Source organism: Tympanuchus pallidicinctus, unplaced genomic scaffold (assembly GCF_026119805.1).
Source record: "Tympanuchus pallidicinctus isolate F22 unplaced genomic scaffold, pur_lepc_1.0 scaffold8, whole genome shotgun sequence".
Lineage (NCBI taxonomy): Eukaryota > Metazoa > Chordata > Aves > Galliformes > Phasianidae > Tympanuchus > Tympanuchus pallidicinctus.
The window spans coordinates 20,423,995-20,445,699 of record NW_026294802.1 but is presented as its reverse complement, the minus strand read 5'-3'; the positions used below and the strand labels follow the sequence as shown (position 1 = coordinate 20,445,699).

Below are 21,705 nucleotides of genomic sequence, written 5' to 3'. Positions count from 1 at the left end.
GTTCCATGTGAATTGTAACTCTACAGCACTAAATCAAAGCCATCTCTGAAGTAAATCATTTGGAGCCAGTGGTAAGTTTGGTCTGCTGGAGAGAGTCCTTGTTTTCATTTACACCTCTGAAACACCACTGACAAAGGCAGATTTTGGCCAAACGCTACTTTAAATAGACCTCAAGAGTAGTAAAAAATCCAGACATTTCTGTCATTAAAAAGAATCCTGCTGAGGGGGCCAGTCCGTTTGGACTGCTACTGAATAGTGCCAATGGCTGTCACTGTATCAGCTGTTAGAGAGAAGAGTTTCTTTCTGCGAGAGTTTCCACGACAGCATCTGAGCTGGTTTCATTTAGATAATTTTGGGTACTATATCTGCAGGTTTGGGCCACTGAATAAAGCTAATAAAAAAGAGCAGATGAGAGCTCCTTAATATACTATCTGAAAAGATGAATAATCAAAAGAAGAAAAAAAAAAAAAAAAAAAGAAAAAAAAAACCAAACCCATTCCCTTTGGCAGTAATTTTTTTTCCTTTTTTACTCCATGAAACATGAGAACTTTTATTATGTAAAACTGTGCTTTCTTGTGAATTTTTCCTTTAGGCTTGCCAATGAGAGATGATGATTTAATTCTTTCCAGATATTCAGTTGATGTAATATAATTTCTTTCATGTGGAACAGAACAGGGTAAATGGGCATCAGTCCTAGAATATTTATTCTTTTTCACAAATCCTTAAGGGTACATTTAATAGAATCACAACATATTTTTGGCATTCAGTTCCTGCACTAATTACATGATGCTTGATTATAAGACCATTTATTGAAGATCACAGAGTTTGTACAGTGTGCTTAGCCTTGGATTTTGTCTTTGTTTCAATGGAGAGTGATGTATGCTTGAATTGAAGATGCTATTTAAAATAGACATATTTGAATAGCAATCTCCCCAGGTTCTCTGGGCACAGCTGTTACTATTGCAAACTCAGAAGATTTCGTGTATCTCATTCTCATTTCATTTCTCTTGGATTATATCTGGAATAGCTCGAGGCGTTGATTATGGTTAAAAACTTCATTTTTCTCTAAGTAAAGCCATTCTGATGAAAGTCATCATTTCATAATATCTTTTACTCACTGCTGTTTCTCCTCTTCTACCCTTTGTCTTATGCAGTATTTTTCTTTTGCTTACTAGACATATAGTTATTTGAGTAACAGCATATTGAAAAGAGCGTGTGTGTCACTTCATGTATTATTGACACGGAGAAGAACCGTACCTCTGTGGGATTCTGGCAAGAAGATCTAGAGATTTGGAGAGGGAATGCCTGATCCAGAACAACTTTTTTCTTTTCTCTTAAGTAGATTATGCATTGAAATAAAATTCCTGTTGTGTTAAGTTATAGCCTAAAAGTAATACTGAAGGTATAGGGCTTTTATGCAAGAGTTACATAGGAGCCTTAAAAATATTTAGATAACAAGTCTTCCAGTGGAAAATAAAAAAAAAAAAAAAAACAAAAAAACAAAATACCTATGAATGGGATTTCTGATATTCTGAAATCTGAATTTCAATGTGAATTTGATCCATATTAATCTGGCTTAATTATCCCATTATATGCCTTTCATGAACAGGATGCATCTACAGGGCCATCCATTTTACAAGAGTAGAGATGCCCCAGATGATATGATTAACCAATGCTGGGACTTAGAATTTTTTGAAACATATTTTCTATAACCATCCAATGTTGACTTTTCTCTGTCAGCATTAAACCTCCTTTTTTCTGGCATTCCTTGAATAAAATTGGACTTTTCCACTGCATATTGTTAAGCAGACTAGTCAAAAACTTTTGAGTTTGTAGTGTATCTGAGCCTTGATTCAGCACCTGTAAGCATTTAAGGGGCCACAGTGCTCCTGAAAAAAAAAAACCCCACAAGTTACAGGGCCACTGAAAATTAGTAGACCATGGATCTTATATCAGCCAGTTTTTGAAGCATTAGCTGATAAAACTAAGCACATGGAGAAGCATATGGTTTACAGGATGAGGGTTAAGCCTGAGAACACCGCAGAGTTGATTTGCCAGCTGACATTGCTTCCTAACATGGTTTCCAAAAAATCTTTAATGAAACTCAAGGTTGTGGCATAATACTATATTCCTTCTGGAATTCTTTCTAAAAGGCAATTCCACATCAGCATGAAAGAGTGCACAAAATATAGTAATGCATGATCTGAAGAAAACTCATGGGTGCTGTTTTCACATTGGCACAGTTTCTTTGTGTTTGGACAGGGTTCAAATGTTAGATTACTTACTAATCACAGCACTTTGGACATTATTACAAACATGAGACACTGTTACTGAATGTAATTGCTTTCCTGCCAGTTCCTAAAAGAAGTAAAGATAGATTGAGATATAGTGAATCTCAAGTTTTAGGAAAGGCCTTAGGACCACTACAAGAGGCATTGTGGAGCAATAGCTTCTGAGCTCTCAATTTTCCTCCCAAAATGCATCTGAGCTCTTCAAGATTCTTTCCCCATTCTTTTACACAAAGCAGCTGCCCAATAAAGCTTCTTTCAAGATTCCTTCTGTTCCAAATCAACCTTATTTTCCTTCTCACTCTGATGCAGCACTTCTACCAAAGACCCTCTCTTCTATTCCTTCCCTGTTTTTGTTTTCATTTCTCTCTCTCTGTTAGTCCTTGATCTTTGTTTTGTTTCACTGAAAGTTGTGCTTACATACAAACATATGCTACAGAGTTGACTGCCATAAACATCTTTTCATACCAACTAGAGCACCTCTAAAAATTATCACTAATGATGAATGTTCTACCATTACAGTTTTAATTCTTCTGTGAAAAGATGACCTTTTTCGCATCTCCAAAAATTAACTCATCTAAATTGCTTGGTTATAGTTCTCAATTAGGAGAAAGGTTTTTTGTATCTTAATATATTTTAGTGGTATTCTTAGTTTTGAGTTGTCTTCCTTTTCTTTTGGGGAACTTTCCTAAAAACACTGTAGGAATACTGTAAATATATGCAATTGGAAGTAATTTGAATGAGTTTCATCATCCAGCATCACATAAATTTCTACTGCCAATTTATGAACTTAGGGAGAAGGTGATTTATTACTTTATAGGGTTGTGTTTTTTTAAAAAACATTTCTGAAAATGGTTTCTGCTTGCAAAACAGTTCTGCATCTGTTTGCCTTACCACCACTGAGATGGGAAAGACAGAGTTTTTCTTATGAAAGATTCTGGACAGTTGACTCTTGAAAGACTAGGAATGTGCATCCCCAGCAAACAAATAGACTGAGGTCACTAGCTTGCATGATTCACAGTTCATCAGATATTTTTTTGAATGTGAAACCAATTTTAAAATATATATGTTCACACACAGAGAACAGGTAGAATTTATAAATGGAAGTGTTTTCATAGTAATAGGGTGCATATATTCAGTGTGAAATGTGGCTTCTAGCAAACCAGTGTGAAAAGATTTATCTAAAACATTTCAAATTATCTATTAATGATAAGATATAGTTGCTCAAAGTTTATTTTCTTTTAAATAAGGCACACACATTCATCAGCACTGTTATGGAAATGGTTTCTGAAATGATCAAAAGAGATTATGAAAACTGCACAATTATTTGCTATATTTTCCTTGAAAACAGTAACAACTTTCAGAGGAGAGACTTTTTTTTAAATCTAAACAAAGGGTATGTTTACATGAGCTTTCAACAGGACTTACAACTGCTGGACTGTGTCAGAACTGTTGTGTTTAAACAGTTTCTGGAGATTTGGAAGAGTCAACTGATTATCGTTTGAAGCGGATCACAAATGTCAGTGTAGAAAAAAATGTCACAAGCTCACCTGTCACTTCTTTAGTACTATTTGCCTTTGACAAGGTAAACAAGAGAGGACAAGTCATGACACATTACCAGAAAGCCCTGCCAATTGTGTCAGTCTGTACAATTAAACTGTAGGGGAAAAAAAGATTTGCTTTCTGCATTAACAACTCTGCATTATTACTCCTCTCTGAAGTTCCTCTGGTTTTGTGCTGTAGCTACTAACTACTCAAGATTATTTTGTAGGTTCCCAAAGCTCTCCCTACCATCTGCACCAATGAGTCGAGCTATCATGGCTCATGAGACAGCTGCTGGAAATCATTGCATGGTCTGAGTGACAAAATACCATTGAGCCAGGTGTACCTGATCATGTTAATAATTCTGTTCTTCAGTTTACTGATGGCAGAGAACTGTTAGTCCTTCTGCACTTGGAGAATGTACAGTTTTATAAGCCCTTTGAGTACTTAAAATTCAAGATGTTATAAGGTTGCATCTCCTATTTTAGGTTGATTTTTTTCCCCTTCTTTTAAACATTAAGCATCTGATCTAAGGGTCCTGGATTGCCTCCAGTCACTATGGGCTACCACGAAATGTCCCTCTGTCAAATCAATATTCTTTCTTCCTTTTCCCTTTGTTCATCTTCCAGCTTCCTTTGAGTGTTTGAAAGTGCAAGAACTAGGGTATCTTTTCTCCAGATAGCTCATATACATTTAGATAATTTTCCCTAGCTTCAGCTGGGATAGAGTTAATTTTCTTTCCAGTATGGTATGGTGTCATATTTTGGATTTAGGATGAGAATAATGTTGAAAATATGCAGATATTTCAATTGTTGCATAGCAGTGCTCACTTAACTAAGTCAAGAACTTTTCAGCTTCTTACACTGCAATGCCAACAAGGAATTGGGGGTGCACAACTCTTGGAGGAGACAGAATCGGGACTGCTGACCCCAGAAACGTCCCATACTATATGTCCCAGGCCATTCTATGATTTGATGATACGATGTCTTGCTGAACAGTGAAAGTGGGGGAATTGGTTGGTGTTGGGCTGCTGTTGCTCAGGGACTGGGGCATTGGTCTGCTTGTGGTGAAAAATTTTGTGTGCAGCATTTGTTCTGTATTTCTATTATTATTACTATTATTATTATTAGTCCTTTCCTTACTATATTGTTGTATCATCATTACTTCAACCCATGGGTTTTACTTTGCAGTTCCTTTCTCCATACCACCTGGGGAGAGTGAGCAAGAGGTTTTGTGGTGCTGAGCTGCTTGCTGGCTTAAACTATAACCTAGTCCAATCTGTGTGGATTACACTTTGAAAGAAACATGAAAAGGAGGGAGGCAATTACCTTAGAAGTATATTTGCATCCGGAGTGTATGCAACGCCCTCCTAAAGGCAAATGTTTGCTGACATTGATACAGATGAGGCAGCGGAGTTATCTCCAAAATTCTTCTTCTTTACACAATTAAAGTTAAGGTCTGTCATAAAAGAAAATTTATGTCAGGGAACAGTTCTGTGTAACTGCTGACAAAAAACAAACAAACAAACAAAAAAAAAAACCAGCAGTTACAGCAAGCATTTAGTTTTTTTCCGATGTTGGTAAAACAGTTATAGGGATGTAATGTGCCAAGCAGAATGCATCAGGTGAGCTTTTGGACTTCAGTGCACTGGGATCCTCCAAGTTTCTAGAGCTTGAAAATAAATAAATAAATAAATAAATAAATAAATGTTTTCTTCATTATTGCTTTTCTCTGACAAATAGAGCTAACTGATCTTTCATGTTTCTCACCTATACACGTAATTATATGTACGTCTGACGTTTTGCCCGTTATGTCACTGTTGCCGTCTATTAATAGTGTATGTGACAGGCTTCATTTACAGCAGAACCCATTTCTTATCTTGATTCCTACCAATCAGTTCAACCTTTTCACAGACATGAGGTGCCGGTCGCTGCCCCAAACTGCTCTGACAAAAAGCCTGGAGGCTGACATTCCTCCAGCAGAAATGGGACTTAGCCTACTTCACTCTTCAAAATTACCAACACTGAAAAATCCCAGGATTGAGGTAATATTGAACCACTAGAAATAAGAGGTTACAGGGCTTCAGAAAGTAAGTGATGGATCTCTGCTAAAGACTATTATTCTTCTTAACCATGAGCAGTTGCTAGAGAACAAGTAACAAAGCAGATCTGCTTGGAGGAGGCAGCAGGCAACTAGTTTGCATGCCCAGAGAACAGGATTCCATCTTGTGAGTACAACATTATGACAACTCTAGTAAGAAAGGCATGAGTTATTCTTAGGAAAACAAGATCCTTATGTCCTTTCATATTGTTCTTTGTAATGCTTACAACAGGCAGTCCAAAGCAAGGAGAAGGTATGTCATAGAAGAGGGAGACTGAAGTTAGATATGGAAAAAGCAGGCACCACAGACATACTTTGATCCCTGGGAACAGTTTCCAGCACAGGCATCTTGCACAAATCTGACAACAAAGGACATTGAAACAGCACACAAAAGGGGATCTGTATGCAGACCTCATAAAAGTATGAAAATATGAGCACAACTCTTTCTAATGCCTTGAGGAGAATAAGAGCATACATAATACTACTACTGAAAATCATTACCAATGTCCTTCAACACCTGAGAAGTCTGTTTTCTGATTCCAGACAGAAAGAAACAATTGAGAAAAAAAAAAAAAAAGAAAACACTGAAATCCTGGCTAAAGTAGAGAAAATTGTCCTTTTCAGTTGGTTCATTTGATGGGCAGATTAATATTAAAATATTTTTGTTTATTTGACTGCAAATTAACTTTTTTTTTTTCTCTCTCTCTTTGAACTGGAAGATAAATCTCACACCATGCTTTTATGTTGTAGTTTGAATTGAGTGTTTGGGAACTTGAATCAAACCAGATCAAATAGGTAAATGACTACCTTACTGAAGGATCCGAAATACTATCGCCCTCTTCATCAACAGCTTTTACTTTTGGCCAAGAAGCTAAAGGCTGCACTGGAAGGAGGACTTTTAGGACTTGAGTAGAGTAGCTCCTGGCCATTGTGCTACTGAGCAATCTCAGGATGGTTTCCTGTCAGTCTTTTTGGAATAGTGCCAGCCATTACAAAAAGAGAATGTTAAGATTCACAAAATCAAGTGAACTTCTCACTCAAACAACCTCCTCAGAGGAAGAAATCTAAATCCAATTCACTCTCTGCTGGATCTGAGCCTAGATCCCATAATACTATGGAGGCTCTCCCCACTGCCAATATAGAGTTTCAGTGGCTTATTTAGAGTCCTGAAACAAAGCAGAGCATCACAAAGAGATTACTCTTCTTGAGAACAGACTTCCTAGTAGTAGGAGTACAATTGCAGACAAATTCCAGGGTTTTATTACCTGGGGAACAGCATACTGTGCTACATTAATGTCTTAGCAGAGAATTGTTATTTAAGACATAAGCACTTTTGTATTTTTTTCCCGTTGTTGAAACTATTTTCATATTTTTATAAATTCACTAACAATTCAGAAAGACTGTGATAGAGTATTTTCATGAATAAATGATTTGTTGAAAAAGCTTGGTTTCACTGAGCACTGCTGATTCCCCATGCAAATTTCATTGTGCTAGTGCCTAATTAGGAACAGCTTTTGTTCATGGAAGATGTGATTCCAGTTTCTTCTTTAATTCTCATATATAAAAAATAAAAAATAAACCAACAAAGGAAACAAAAGCTTTGGAAAAGAGATTTCCAGAGACACCCTGTTGACATGACAGCATCAGCCTGGTCCATGCACGTGCATAAGAGGAGGTGTGAATCTTGAGCACAGCAGGGTATACTGCTCTGCAGTTCTATGTGAACAGCAGTCTGGAAAGCACTTCCCCTAGAGAAAAGTAGATGCAACTATGCTGCCAGGAACCAGACAAAATTAGTGCAGCATGCATAAACATGCTTAATCTTAAAAAAAAAAAAAAAAAAAAAAAAGAAAAAAAAAATAAAGAAGAAATAAGACTGAATCAAGCTGGCCAAGAGGCAAGTAGGTTAGTCTGATGCATATCCTACAGAAAGCAAGACAAAAATAGCAAGGAGTATATCCACACTATTGCAACAGTGCAAAGGATGTGAGAAACAACTACATTGGGAAAAAGTTGCAGCAGAGGTTTGTTTGAACCAACTCTGCCAGAGCAAGAATATGACACAGAGACAATAATAATGGTACTAATGGGGAAGGAGGAAAATTAGCTAAGGGGGGGCATGATGCACAAGGGATTATATTGCTCTGGATGCCTGATCTAAAGTATTCAGCAGTACTCCAGAATATCATTATCCATACAGTGTGATGCCTTGTAGACTTGCCCTTTCTGTTTAAAAGAGTAAGCAATTCTGGAAAAAAAAATTATAAGCAATTATGGAGGAGACTTTCAAACAAGAGGAAGATGTTTACTAGCTGACTTGAACAATACCAAAATTTCTGTGCCATGTGTTGCAGAAGTGAGATAAGTGGTTTCATTTATCTGTATTTCAGATACTGAAATACAGTACTGAATACTGCACTGAATACTGTACTGTATTTCAATACAGAAATATAGTTATTAAACTAATTCCAAATAGATGATGAAACTGGCTAGGACATAGTACCAGGAAATATTCTTTCTAGTCTGAAAAAATGACAAGTGTTTGTGGCAAACATTGGAAACCATCTGGGTGCAACAAGGGTGAATGCTAGAAGTTATACTGGATATAGCTTGGAGTTAGTAAACACAGACATCATGAACTTGCTAGTCATCTTCAAAATTTTTACCTCTAATTGTATGTGCTTCTTTGTTTGGACGTCATACAAGATGCTGTGGTCTGATGATTGTTGTGGTGTTTTTCATTAAAAATGCTGAAGAAGAAAGTGGTAGCAAGCTGTTTGAAATAGTGAGAAAGAAAAAGAAAATGCCAGAGAGAAGTACAGAGAAGGAAAACTTGTGCATATGGCTGACTTTTTAACTATGTTGGCAACATCTATAAAAGACTTGTCTTTCTACAGAGCCAGCTGCATTATAAAACCATAAAGGCTTTTGATAGATCTAGCATGCAGCCTTCCATCAGGCTGGCAGATGTGTGAGAAATGTCTGGGTTCTTCTCACTTCCTGAAGTTCTCAGTTCTTTGCTTTGCTTTACAGAACAACCATCTGTACCCTGAGCTTAAGTGACAGCACATCTGTGTTAACTATCATAATTTCAGAATTAAAACATATCTAATATGCATTTCTGGCAAAGCATTAGGTGTCTGTGGATTGGTTAGCTGTTGGCCACAACCATGCTGTCCTTAAGGTGACTTGCTTTGTATTGAACTTCACATAATTCTTGTGTATATCTTTGTTTCTTTAAATAATAACCTGCTCAAAATAATTATCAGAGCACATTGAAAATGAAGGAAAACAAATGTCAGCTTTATGAAGGCAGCTGTGGGTTGAGACTGGAAAGATGAGAGCTCTGCTCCTTTCCCCTTGCAGTGGAAGAGGCTGAGTTATTTCTGAATCAGGAGATATCAGTGAGAAATGAATATTGGATTAGGAATAATCAGTATCAGACTTTCAAGCACAGTATGCATTTCACAGTGCTTGAGAGACCATCATCATAGGGAAAATGACAGTGTTTTGCAGTTTCTTTTATAGTGTTCTGGCATAACAAATGAATTAGATGAAGTGTGGCTGAAAGCCTACATTTAGTTCCCCATTGTTTCTTCTTATTGCACAATTGATTTGTGCCAGCCAGAAGTTTGAGATTGAATTCAATGATGTAAGTAAAAAATCCTGTGATTTAGACCTGCTATTTCAATCTGAGAGGAAATTTCACCCATATCCTCTGAATATATAGAGCACCAAGACTATTCTAAATAGAGTTTTTGCATGCAATAAATCTGCCCAATCCCCAATCAGTGTTGATTTGTCTTCTGAAGATCAGTGTAGTAGCAAAGCTCTTTCTAATTATATATCATTCTGCTGCTTCTGGGAGATGGAATCAAGGCAGAACAAATTAGCCTAAACGAGGATACTTATGGTTTTCTTTTCATTAAACAGTTTCCAGATGCAAAATCAGCTGTATGTATCAAAGGTGTAGGACACAACAGTTGGCAGCAGCAGCTCTTCAGCTCAGTAAATGTTCTTCAACGGAGCTATCATGAACTTTTGTCTTCACTGAAATTAACTGGGATTTGAAAAGGACAGATACTTAGATTCAATCTGCATGTGAAAAGTGATTGTTCCAATTGTTGACCTTTGAAGAACTAATTCATAAGGCTATTCACCCTACAGTCATATGTCACAGATTGGATACTGATATCAGCCCATCTGATTGAAAGCAACCATTAGCAGTGATTTCATTGAAGAGCACATTATATCCCTACCAAGAAAGCTGACTGCCTTGATGTTCTCTTGGCCTTCTATCTATTTACTTCTATTAGTTAATCTTGACATCTCACTGGGAATGGTAAGTCTTTTTTTAATATACACGTAGTGCCTAAAATGTCATAATCCCTGGCTTGAGCATAAGGATACTCTGCAATATCATAAATTAGAACTGTTGACAATACACATACATACCTGTGAATACCTACACTAGACTATTTTCTCTTTGTTGTAAGTAGAAATTCATTTCCAAGTACAAGCAGATGATGATTGTTATGATTTAATTAGTAGTACTGTCCCCAAAATTATTTCTTTTTCAAAAAACGAATTACTAGGTTATTACTAAAGAACATAGGTAAACATGGATACATATTATAGAGACTTTAGATCTGTATTTTTTTCATATAGAATGAACGTAGAGGTACAGAAAATATTTTGCTAAAATTTTCCAGCAATCATATAAAATGAACAGTTTTCACAACAGGATTTCTGAATAAATTAATTCTATTGTGGGCTTCTGTACTGGGTTATATCTGGCTTCTGTACTGGGTCATATATATATATATGCAAGGAATGCAATAAGTCCTGTTTTTCAAACAATATGAGACTGAAGGTTAGAAGATGAAATTCTCAATGCTTTTAAAGATCTGCTTTTAAGGAAATGGTTCATCTCTTCAAAGAAAAAGACTATACAACATATATAGTTTAAACTGATGTTACTGAGGCCAGTCTTAAATTGTTAGAAATGGATTCAACTAATTGCTTCTATCTACAAATACAAGAAAAATAAAATAATATGACTGATGTCTGTTATGCTGGCTATCAGAAATAAGAAAAATTAACAGTGAATAGAGTGAATAGTTGACTCAAATATTTGAGTTTTGTACTGAAATCCCAGTATTATTTTACTAAACGAAACAAAAAGAAACAACCAAACAACAAAAAAAATCACACTCAACCAGATTTTGTATAAAGATGCCTGCTAATATGCTGTTTTTTAGCTACTGAAATCTAAATAACTGGACATGTCTAAAGTCCAGAGTTATGTGTATTTATATGAGTCAGCAGATAGCTAAACACTGCCCAGAGTTTGTTGTATTTACTTCAACTGATCATCAATGAAATAGATCATCATTGCTTTTCTTGGTTTTGTCTCTATAGAAACAAAATATGAACCAAATACTCAATGGCCATGAAGGAAGAAATGGTGTCAAAATTAGAAATGCAATACTGAAGAATGAAACAGCAGAAAATTGGCACTTTGATAGAGCAAGATTTTATCCTGTATGCCTTGTCCAGCTTCAATTTTGAAATCTTACATTGATTGAGTCTATCAAGTAATAAATACTCAGTATGATGCTTTGGATCCTGAGTCTCACATATTTCATGCCTTAAAAATATCATTATCAGTCAGGACGACAATTTATGAGTTATTTGCACATGAAATGGCTGATAACTGTTAGGCAGTTAAAAAAGACAGTGACAGTTCTGATAAACTAGTATTCATGTTACATGTGATTTCTCTAACAAGTATTTAGCTGAGTGCACCTAAATTCTTTATGCTAGTTACTAGGTAACAAATACATGGTAATATAACTTGTCTAAACCAGTGATATAAATAGGATAAACATTGTAGAATTTGACAAGATAGAGTAAATAAGAATTTGCTTTGGAATATTTGGGAAATTACAACTGACAATTTTCTACATATTTGCATTAGGAATTCTTAGGTCAAGTGTTAAGAATGTTTTATGTAGATTCAAAATCTCTTCTAAAAGAAGAACAATCTTTTCAGCTGCAGAAAAGATGCAAGCAAAGAATGAAGTAGAGTCAAAATAAATCTGTTCTTCATTTCTGAGTTAAACAAGTTTCATTCCAGCAAAACTTGTATCTTAGCATTCTCACAGCACAAGAGTGCATTATGCATTATGTTTATATAAAATAGCATCATGTTTATATGACAACAGCCTGAAGTAGCTGGAAACAGATCATGATGTCCAAAGGAATTGGAGGCTGAATTTCATTTCCATCCAAGCGAAGATAACGAAGGCGGGGGATGTTACCATAAAGACCATAGTCTTCTGCTACAGCAATTGAGACTGGGCATATCTGAGTACCATTGACACCTGAAAATGTAGATCACACATGTTAGTGAATTTCCAGGGGGAGGGTTCTTGAAAACTAAAATGTCCTTAGAAAAAGAATACAACCTTGCACCAATGTTTTTGTGGGAGTCACTTTCTCTTGTTGAAATAACACCAAATTAACAAATCTACATTTGTTAATGTAGAAATGTACATTGAGATAATGTAATTTAGAGCAGTGAATCACATATTTAACTATATGCTATACGCTATAATTGTGAACAAAGTGTGCTAGACGTATAATCTCATCTTGGACAGAGACAAAACCAACTAGCTTAGACAATTGCACCAGTAAGTATATTTTGAGACATAACTCTGACTTCACAGAGTCAGAGTCAGGAGGCAGAACAAAGCTAATGCTGAGGAATTTTGAAGATCTTTCTTCAGAGATATGCAATAATATGCACATATCTTCTGATTACAGCCTCCAAATTCATTTGAAGTTATGACAGAACAACCACAACAAGAACAACAAAAAAAACATGATTCTTGGTTTTTTTTCAAAGAGAAAAGTAGTATTTCTAATACTGCCCAGATGTGGGCAATGTCTTGAAAGACTTTGTCATGGAGACTGGATATATACATCTAGCTAGTCTATCAGAAATATTCTAAGAAAATCTCTTTGCATATGTTGTGAAATTTGATTAATGCATTAAATATTCTTGTAAGACATTTGATAGCATTGGAAGAAACAAAGTACAATTTATTTTCTTGTGTGAAGATATGAAACAGGAAGTTTAAGAATAAGGTTATGGAAGCATTTATGGAAGCAATTATGGAAGCAATTATAAAAAGTTTTGCAAATGAATCAATACTGTATAGCAGGCAATATTTGTCTTTTCAGGTCACAATGCACTTCAAAGAGCCAAAGAGCACTGCTGTCCTTAGAAGACAAGATGGCTTCAAATGAATTCTAAAATTCTGTGTTCTCTGATCTAGGAAATATCACAGTGGAATCGTGTTCACTAGGCTAATTATTCCAGGCTTAATATGAGAAAACCATCTATAAATTGATTTCTTAATGATATGTGGTATAAAGTGGTTTTGTTATCATATAAATAGTAAATCCTACCCAAATTATCAGAGGAGTAAAAGCCTTTATCTCTTTCAATCCTGGGTTCATAGGTCTGTTGTTGAATTTTGCCAGCAAAAGGAGGGACAGGGCAATCAAGTTACATTAGTATTGTTTCCTCAAAGGAACTGATTCATAGTGTCAGTCTAAGCAAACCATTTAGTTCCATTTACAAACTCTGGAAAGAACTGGACGCATAGAAAAGTTGATTAGTGTCTCCTAAAGATAGGATGAATTTCCCTCTGGAATTGTGGAGGACTAAATGACTAATTTAAAGTACATACTAAAATCTTGGATGGTTATTTTAAATAAGACAAATTCATCTGTGGTCAGTATTATTGACAAGTAGCATAATATTTACACTGAGACTCTGGAGCTGCTATTGGAGAAAACTGAAGAGTTCCTCATTACTGGCTAATACTCTACATCTGCTGAAGAGCTACAAAAGATCCTGCTTCTTTTTCCAGTATAAATTTATAACATCTTAATGTTTAGAAAGTGAGTTTATATAGAAGATGGGTGTATTAGGACATATAGGAGTGGGAGTGTGTGGCTGTTCTGCTATTACAGCATCTAGCAGCACCTACTATGCTCAAATAGTTGGACTCCCTTTCCTCTTTTTGTATTAATTAACAGCAGCTATCTGTATTTTTCTGGGCTCTTTCACCAAGAAAGCCAGTAACAGTGATATCTCAGGAGTCTGACAATTAGACAGGATCTAGAACATAGACCATTTTCTTCCAAATATCCTAAAATGAATTTTGAGACATTGGCATTGCTACTTGGCCCAAGGAGTTCTCCCATTTTCTTTGCATGGAACAGTATTATCTCAAAGGAGCTAGCTCAGCCTTCTTACATTCCCCCAGGGAAACTTAATATTTGCTCCCTTTTATCACTCCTTTGATAACATTGTAATGCCATCTGCTTACCATTGTTCATTCTCTACGTTGTCATTTCATGCGTTCACCTCTTTTCTCTTCCTCTAACACTCTCTATCCCATGATTTGACATCTCACAGACTTGCATTTGTACCTCATAAATAAATATGCAAGTAGTTATAATTTAATGATGAAACAGGAGTGATGCTTATCTGCTGTAGCCATGATTGGTTTTTGTTTTATGTTGATTTCGCTTCCAAATGTTGTGTGCTATTGTATTCTGTAGTGCAGTGGGATTCTTGGTGAAGGGACACAACAAAATCTTGGTTTCATCAAGACCAGATTACCACTGGTTTCACTGGGCTTCAGTGCAATAAAAAGTGGACAAACAATATTAGCAAACAAATTTTTGTGTCTGAACTCTTGCGGTGCCAACAGTGTAACTATGAACAACCAGAGGAAAGAAAATAGCTACTAGCAACTATGCAGGACGATCTGAGAGTTAATGTTGTAGAAGAGGTCACACTAAGCATGCATAAGTAAATTTTCAGATGGATTTTTTATGGAAAAATCAGGTCCAAGCTTTCACAATTACTTTTCTTTCAAGTTCTTTATATTTGTTACATTGAAATAATGACAGACCATTGTCTTCTTGTGCTTAAGAACAATCTGCAGACCAATGACACAACTTAATTATCCTGCCTGACGGAATTAAATTCCTTGCATGCAGTAAAATACCCATCAAAGCATTGTGCAATGGTGCCTATGTTCATTATAGTACCTCTTGAACAATTACACTCCTGTGGTAATACAACTTAGATAATACCAGTATTTCATTTAATATATTAGTTTTTTAATATATGTGTTTGACTACTTTTTACATGGCCGCTAAGAATAAAACTTCATTGGAAAAAAATTATTGAGAGAAAAATTTCAAAGAGCTTAAGTAATGGATGTTCAATTTGAAAAGTGGTAAAGACATTTAGAAATATAAATCTTGTGGAAAATCATTGTGACTTAGACTCATGGATATTCATGTGTCATTGGAAAATGAGACTTCAGTTTACGGATACTAGATAGGTTACTTTTTATGGTTTAAACTTACTTTAAAACTTAAGAAAGGAAAATAATCTGGCAGCTGCACAAATGCTTCTTTGCTACCTAAACACGAAACACATCTTAACTGGGCAAGTTACATTCCAATGATTTCAGTTCACTGTCCACTTAAAGTGACAGGAGATAAAGTCTACACCTAAGGCCCTGAAGTGAGGCAATTAAAATAAATCCCTTTATAACCAGAGGGCACAGAAATATGTTCTAGCAGCATATGCCATTAGCATTAACTCTAATTAACTGTTAGGCTTCTTGCAGACCGCTTAAAAAGGTTCCAGTTGCACAAAATTCTTCTGTATTTATCCATTTTCATGCATTTGATTTCCAAAATCCAGAATTAATTAAATGATTAGAAGCTATCCTCCTTTGATATGTCTTTCTTTCATCTTTCATACAGAAGCCAAATTGTTACCTTTAGTAACACGACATAGAAAACAATTTGTTCAATTAAATCATGACAAGAAGACAAATGTGGAGACCTGGCAGTGATAATTAGAAAGCGACCACTTTGATTTTGTCCTCTGGCATGAAACAGCTTACGGTACTGGCTAGCAAAAGGCAGCTGCAGATTAGTAATCAGAAATATTTATGATATGCAGGACTTGTATGCAGATACTCTACCTGGTATACCTTACCAGAACATTCCTGGTGTACCTAGATGCTGGAAACGTTGTTAGAAGCAGAGTTAGGATTTGAGAAGCTTCTACTGCCTTAGGAATAAAACCTTGTTTCATTTATATGATGATGTTTGAAGAGGTAAACCTTAGTGGGACAAAGCTTCTGTAAAGTCAGTTAAAAGACTGTTCATCAAGGAAGACTAAAATCTGGAAGTCAGCATTTTATTCACACACACACACACACACACACACAAAGGAAATATGGGGAGGATATTCAGAACTGAAACATTCAATAGCCACACTTTAGTTATATTCAAAATAGACTGTGTTGACTACAGCCTACACTTTATTCTGTTTTAAGAGTCCCTATAGATAATTCAGGTGGACAAAGAGATTCTCAAACCAGCTGAAAATATAGCGATTCTGTTACTCTAATGTTCTCACAAAACTTGGAAATATGACAGTTATGCAGATGTGCATTGAACATCCCAAACTATTACCCTCATTTTTTTATTGTTGTTTCTTGCTCGTTTACTCTCATCATATTTGCGTGAAAACTTAATTTTCTCTCACAAAATGGTCACTGGTGTGTATATATCAAAATTCAAATGGAAAAAAATCCTTAAACCTCCTACTTCTGATCTGCTTACAAGGAATTTTTCTTCTGTATCCCAGTGAACATTTTTCAAAAGTTGGTATTACTCAAATACACATATTTGTTTGTCATAGTTAGAACAGAATTGAAAATTGGCCTCTGGGAGGTCCTTTTGCTTATTTCCCTATAACCCATTGCACATTTTTAATCTCTGCTTTCAACAAGTACTTTCTGAAGTTAAGCAGCCATTTTAAAAGAATTACTTCTTGGTGATATCGCTGATGATACACACTTACTTTTGATTCTGTTGTGATCAAGGTGAAGGTGCTCGAGATGAGCATTGATTGGTGGAATTTTAGTGAGCTGGTTATGAGACAGCTGTAGGTCTAGAATAGATGAAACATTAAACCCATTTGGGGGAATGCCATCATCAGATAATTTATTGTAGTTCAGCCTAAGGAAAGTCACTTTGGGTATTGCACTGAAGTAGTTTTCTGGGATAACTTCAATGGAGTTGTTGTCTAAAAACAGCTGCAGTGTGTTAGCTGGAATGCTTAAAGGCATCTTTTTGAGGGAATTTTTCGCTATGTTGAGTTGCATAAGACTGTTGAGTCCTTGGAAGGTGTCACTTTGAAGAGCGCTGTCCAACAAATTATTTTGGTGCAGATCTAACATAGTGAGATTTTCCAAATTGCTGAAGACTCCTTCTGGGATTCTGGAGATTTTGTTTCTAGCCAGCCTTAGCTGTTCCAAGCCCACAGGTAATGGAGCTGGCACCTCTTCCAACTCATTGTCTTCAAGGAATAAGTACAAAAGCCTTTTCAGCTTGCTGAGCACACCACTCTCAATTCCACTGTTGGTAATTTTATTCTTGTTCAGATTTATCCATCTCAAATGAGTGGCGTTAACAAAAGGCTTCTCTGAAATTGTTTCAATCAGGTTGTTTTGAAGATAGAGGTACCAAATTCTTGCTGGGATTGCAGGTATTTCTTTAAGTCCCTTGTTATCACAGTATAATGCATTGGGGAAGCTAGGAGGACAAAAACACTCTTGTGGGCACTCAAAAGTGTAGTGAGACCAATGCTCAGGATCCAGTTCACTATAAACTTGTCTCACAGTTCGAGTCCACACAGAATGGACTATGAATAATAGCAAAAGACTTGGACAGACTTTTAGAGTCATCATTTGCCTTAGAAGGGGAAAAAAACAATTAGTTGTCTCAAGAGAACTCTCTAGCAGCATACCAAATTACATTGCAAATAATATTTCCTTTATAAACAGCCAAATTTTGTCACCTATGGCATTTCCTAAATAGTAATATGAAGTATAGACAGTTCAGCATTATATGTTGAATATTTTCCTGATTTAACTTAGTTTTCACAATGGCTACAAATTTAACTGATGTTCATGCAGGGATCATTTCAAAGATGTGAAAGAATGGAGCGTGTCTCTGACATTAAATCAGTCCTTCTTATAAATGTATTTATTTTAGAATCTCCTGCACAGAGCTTTCTGTGTAAGCTAGTTTATGTAACTTATCATCTTCAATAATGCTATCAATACTGTGATGATATTAATACCTTTGTAGTCTGTGTTACTCCCTTTTAAATTAATCATATGATCTTTTCTGGTTTACCTCTCTTCTAAATTATAATGGCATCTGGATTAGATTTTCCAGATCTTTTTTCATCACTTAAAAGTGAAAGATCAAAGAATGTTTTAACAGCTGTTTGTTGGGCATGTTCTTAAAAAGCTTGGAGGGAATATGTTTGAGTATTCCATTTCCCTTCCTCCCTTTCTTTTTCAAATTCAAAGTTATGAACTTTCTTCTCTAAAGCAAAGAAGCAAAACAAATGCCTGATCTAAATTACAAAAAAAAAGGCAAGTGCTAACTGAATTATCTTGTGTACACTCTTGCATTTTGTAACTTTTTCACCTACTTAATTACTTGCTTTGCTAATCCTTTTCACCATTAAACAATGAACAAGATCATCAATGATCATTTGCTCCAACAGGACATATTTATGTAGCACAAAAACAGTGCTTCACAAACTCTATTATCTAGTTTGCTTTTTGAAATGCAGGAGCAAGAGAGGGCTGAGATTTCTGGTCAAAATATAGAGATTGGTTCTGGAAGAAAAAGAATGTTTAAGTAAAGAGAGAATTATTTCGTATGTCTAGTGCAACATTAAGATTAACAGCTCAGCTAATTGCAGCATATCATATGCAGCCAGTTAATAGTTTTCAATTTTGTTATTATCAGTAACAAGTGCAATATTCTACAGATCTTCTAGTCTCAGAATCTGCTATTTGGAATTATTCCAAAACAGGGCAAATAAAATATTTCTAAAGCATAACATATTTAATTTACATAGTGAAATGGTACCTTCTCACTCTGTAAATATTCATAATAATATGATATCATAATAAAAATAATATTTTTAAAATAAATATAAAGTAGTTTACCTTGTAAGTCAAGTTTCTGAAGCTGTCTGCAGCCAGTTAGAAATCACTGTTACAGCCTTTGGCTGCTAACCACTGTGTTTGCTTCCTGTCCTAAGAATTAATAGCATATAAAACTTGAATTATGTGCTAACATTCCCAGATGTATTACCATACACACCTTATTAGCTATTGTTCCTAATTTGAGGTTGCTTCAGATTTTGGGCTTACCTCAGCTTTCTTGGATCTCCCCTTTCTATTGGTCACTGCTGTTAGGCTGTAATAGCTTGAGTCAGGCTACAAGCCGTGTTCTATGAATACAGCCTAATATATACGCATCAGTGACTACAGCTTTTAACCCCTAAAATAGCTAAGGCACCACAGCACCTAGACAAGAAAAGGCAGGAAATCCTGACTTTAACATCAAGCAGCCGCAGAGCTTAAGGCATTTGATTCTTACATTTTAGCAGATGAGATGATCTGGTCTAGATGAAACAGGTAACACAAAGTGTTCCTTTATTCAATACTTCTGTCAAATTATACTTTACACACAAAGCTTGCTTACATCATAATTCATTCTCATAATACCTGAACTGGCCACAAAGCATTAAAAACAGTGCCATCTGTTCCTACGGAAATCTTTTATTTGATTTTGATTAAATGCAGATGCTGCCTTGCCATTTAAAGATGTAATTCTTGATTAGGGGAAGAAAATAGCAAAAGCATTTGCTAAGAATTTTTTAATAACATATATTTTCATTTTTTTAAGGATTAAAACATGCCTTTTTTTTTTTCTTCTGAGACATTTTTGAATATATTTCTACTGAGATATCATATTCCACAGTGCCTCCTGCAGTGAGGTCTGTTTTTAATTATGTAAGCACCAATTAATTATCTTGTTTTATCACTGATCTAAAGTAAACTCTTTCCAGCCAAATCACTTTCTAAAGCATAGATGCATATTTCTCACATTAAATACTTTGGGGAGATTTTTGTTTTCTTTTCTGGTACAAAAAGTAACAGATAAATATCAGAAAAACTAGCCAGGCTCAAAGCCAGAGCATAAGTATTTTAAAAGAAAAGTTAATGAAAATGCTACAAATGTAAAATACATCCTCAAAGCTTTTATGAGTTTATGTTCGTCATAAAACATATAATAGACTTAATTCAGTTCAATCTAATTTTTTTTAGTAACAAAATCTCCAATAACTTATTTCGTAATACTTCATACTTTGATTCCCAAATTCAGAATGTCAAAAAAGAGGTTTTAGAAATATCTAGTAACCTAATCTTCATTTTAATCCTCATTCTTTTATTTTGCAAAAATGACATAAATAAATAAATAAAAGGAAATCAACCCTTAAGTACATTTTCAGCTTCCACTGATTTCAGTAAGGCTAATGTTAACATGCCTGTAACATTCTAAACTTTTGTTGACAAGTACGTATTTGTACTAGCTTGCTTTTGTTTAGGGAAAAAAATACATCCTTATTACCCACTATTTTGATGTAGCCTAAGTACGGGCTTAAAAATGAAACAAGTGCTTAAGTGTTTCACTCCATTAGAACTCCAGACTCTTCACCATCTCTTACATTTACACCTATGCCTAAAAATAAAAGTTCTAGCTTTAAGCAGATATACTACTTATAAGCAAAAAATTAAATGTGCCATACTAACCTTCTCATTATGACTGCCATTTTAAAGAACTAGGCCTTAGAATGTTTCCTCCTGCAGCAGTCGTCGTGCTACATGCTAGTGACCAGAGAGCTGGTCAGCTGAACTCCATGGAAGGGAGATGGGTAGAGGTGAAAAGCACCACATTATGAATGTTAAAATAGTTGTGAGTTCAGTTACAATTGATTTAAGGAGGCTGGACGATGAAAAGTATATCTGTGATTCTTGTCAAAGCCAGCCAGCACCGCGTAAATCTGGTTTGCATTTGTGTTAAATCTTCATGAAGTGAATATAGAATGGATACAGAGTTTTTGAGATTTGTTCACCATTAAGGAATGAGTCAAGACCTTCACAAACATTGAAATGAAAAGTTTAAAACAGTGAGTAATGGGGGCAGATATCTGTTGTGACACTCCACTGCAAGCTGCCAGATGTTGCACATTTAACAAGAAAGATTCATTATTCTTATGCTTCAGGAGGGTCTGAATTTTTCCTTTAACCTGCTGATCATGTACAGATGTTTATGATGCTATCACAGAAGTCCTAGGCAGAGGGACTTGTAGCTTACCTTGACAGACAGTGGAGCTGTTTGGGTAAACTGCTATTTGGCAAAGGAGAAACATGTCATGATGTGACCTCTGAGGATTTGGAGACCAGGTATTTCAATGTGCTGTTCAAGCGAGTACAGAGGAGGACCTGTACTCGCTTGAAGTTGATCAGAGGGCTGGAGCACCTCCCCTACAGGGAGAGGCTGAGAGAGCTGGGGCTCTTCTGCCTGGAGAAGAGAATGCGCCAGGGGGATGTTATAGCAGCCTTCCGATACCTGAAGGGGGCCTTCAGAAAAGCTGGGGGGTGGGGGGGGTTGGGGGGACTTTTTATAAGGGCATGTAGTCATAGGACAAGGGGAAATGGTTTTAAACTGAAAGAGAGCAGATTTAGACTGGATATTAGGAAGAAAATCTTTACTGTCACGGTGGTGA

At 35.7% G+C, this 21,705-nt stretch overlaps 1 protein-coding gene across 1 annotated transcript; it reads right to left on the bottom strand.

The window, feature by feature from the left end:
- Positions 1 to 11,315: 11,315 nt before the first annotated feature.
- KERA (keratocan) lies at positions 11,316 to 19,208 on the bottom strand. Its single transcript, XM_052668079.1, has 3 exons — positions 19,076 to 19,208; positions 16,906 to 17,798; positions 11,316 to 12,316 (listed from the first exon to the last, which is right to left on the bottom strand). Exons 2-3 carry the CDS (start codon positions 17,792 to 17,794, stop codon positions 12,144 to 12,146), a joined length of 1,062 nt encoding a protein of 353 aa, XP_052524039.1. The 5' UTR covers positions 17,795 to 17,798; positions 19,076 to 19,208; the 3' UTR covers positions 11,316 to 12,143.
- Positions 19,209 to 21,705: the final 2,497 nt, after the last annotated feature.

Bases quoted from the DNA above. Each gene is read 5' to 3' on its own strand.
- KERA (XM_052668079.1), bottom strand. From the start codon at position 17,794: ATGATGACTCTAAAAGTCTGTCCAAGTCTTTTGCTATTATTCATAGTC. The intron at 12,317-16,905 runs GTAAGTGTGTAT...CTACATTTTCAG, and splicing joins TGATCACAACAGAATCAAAA to GTGTCAATGGTACTCAGATA.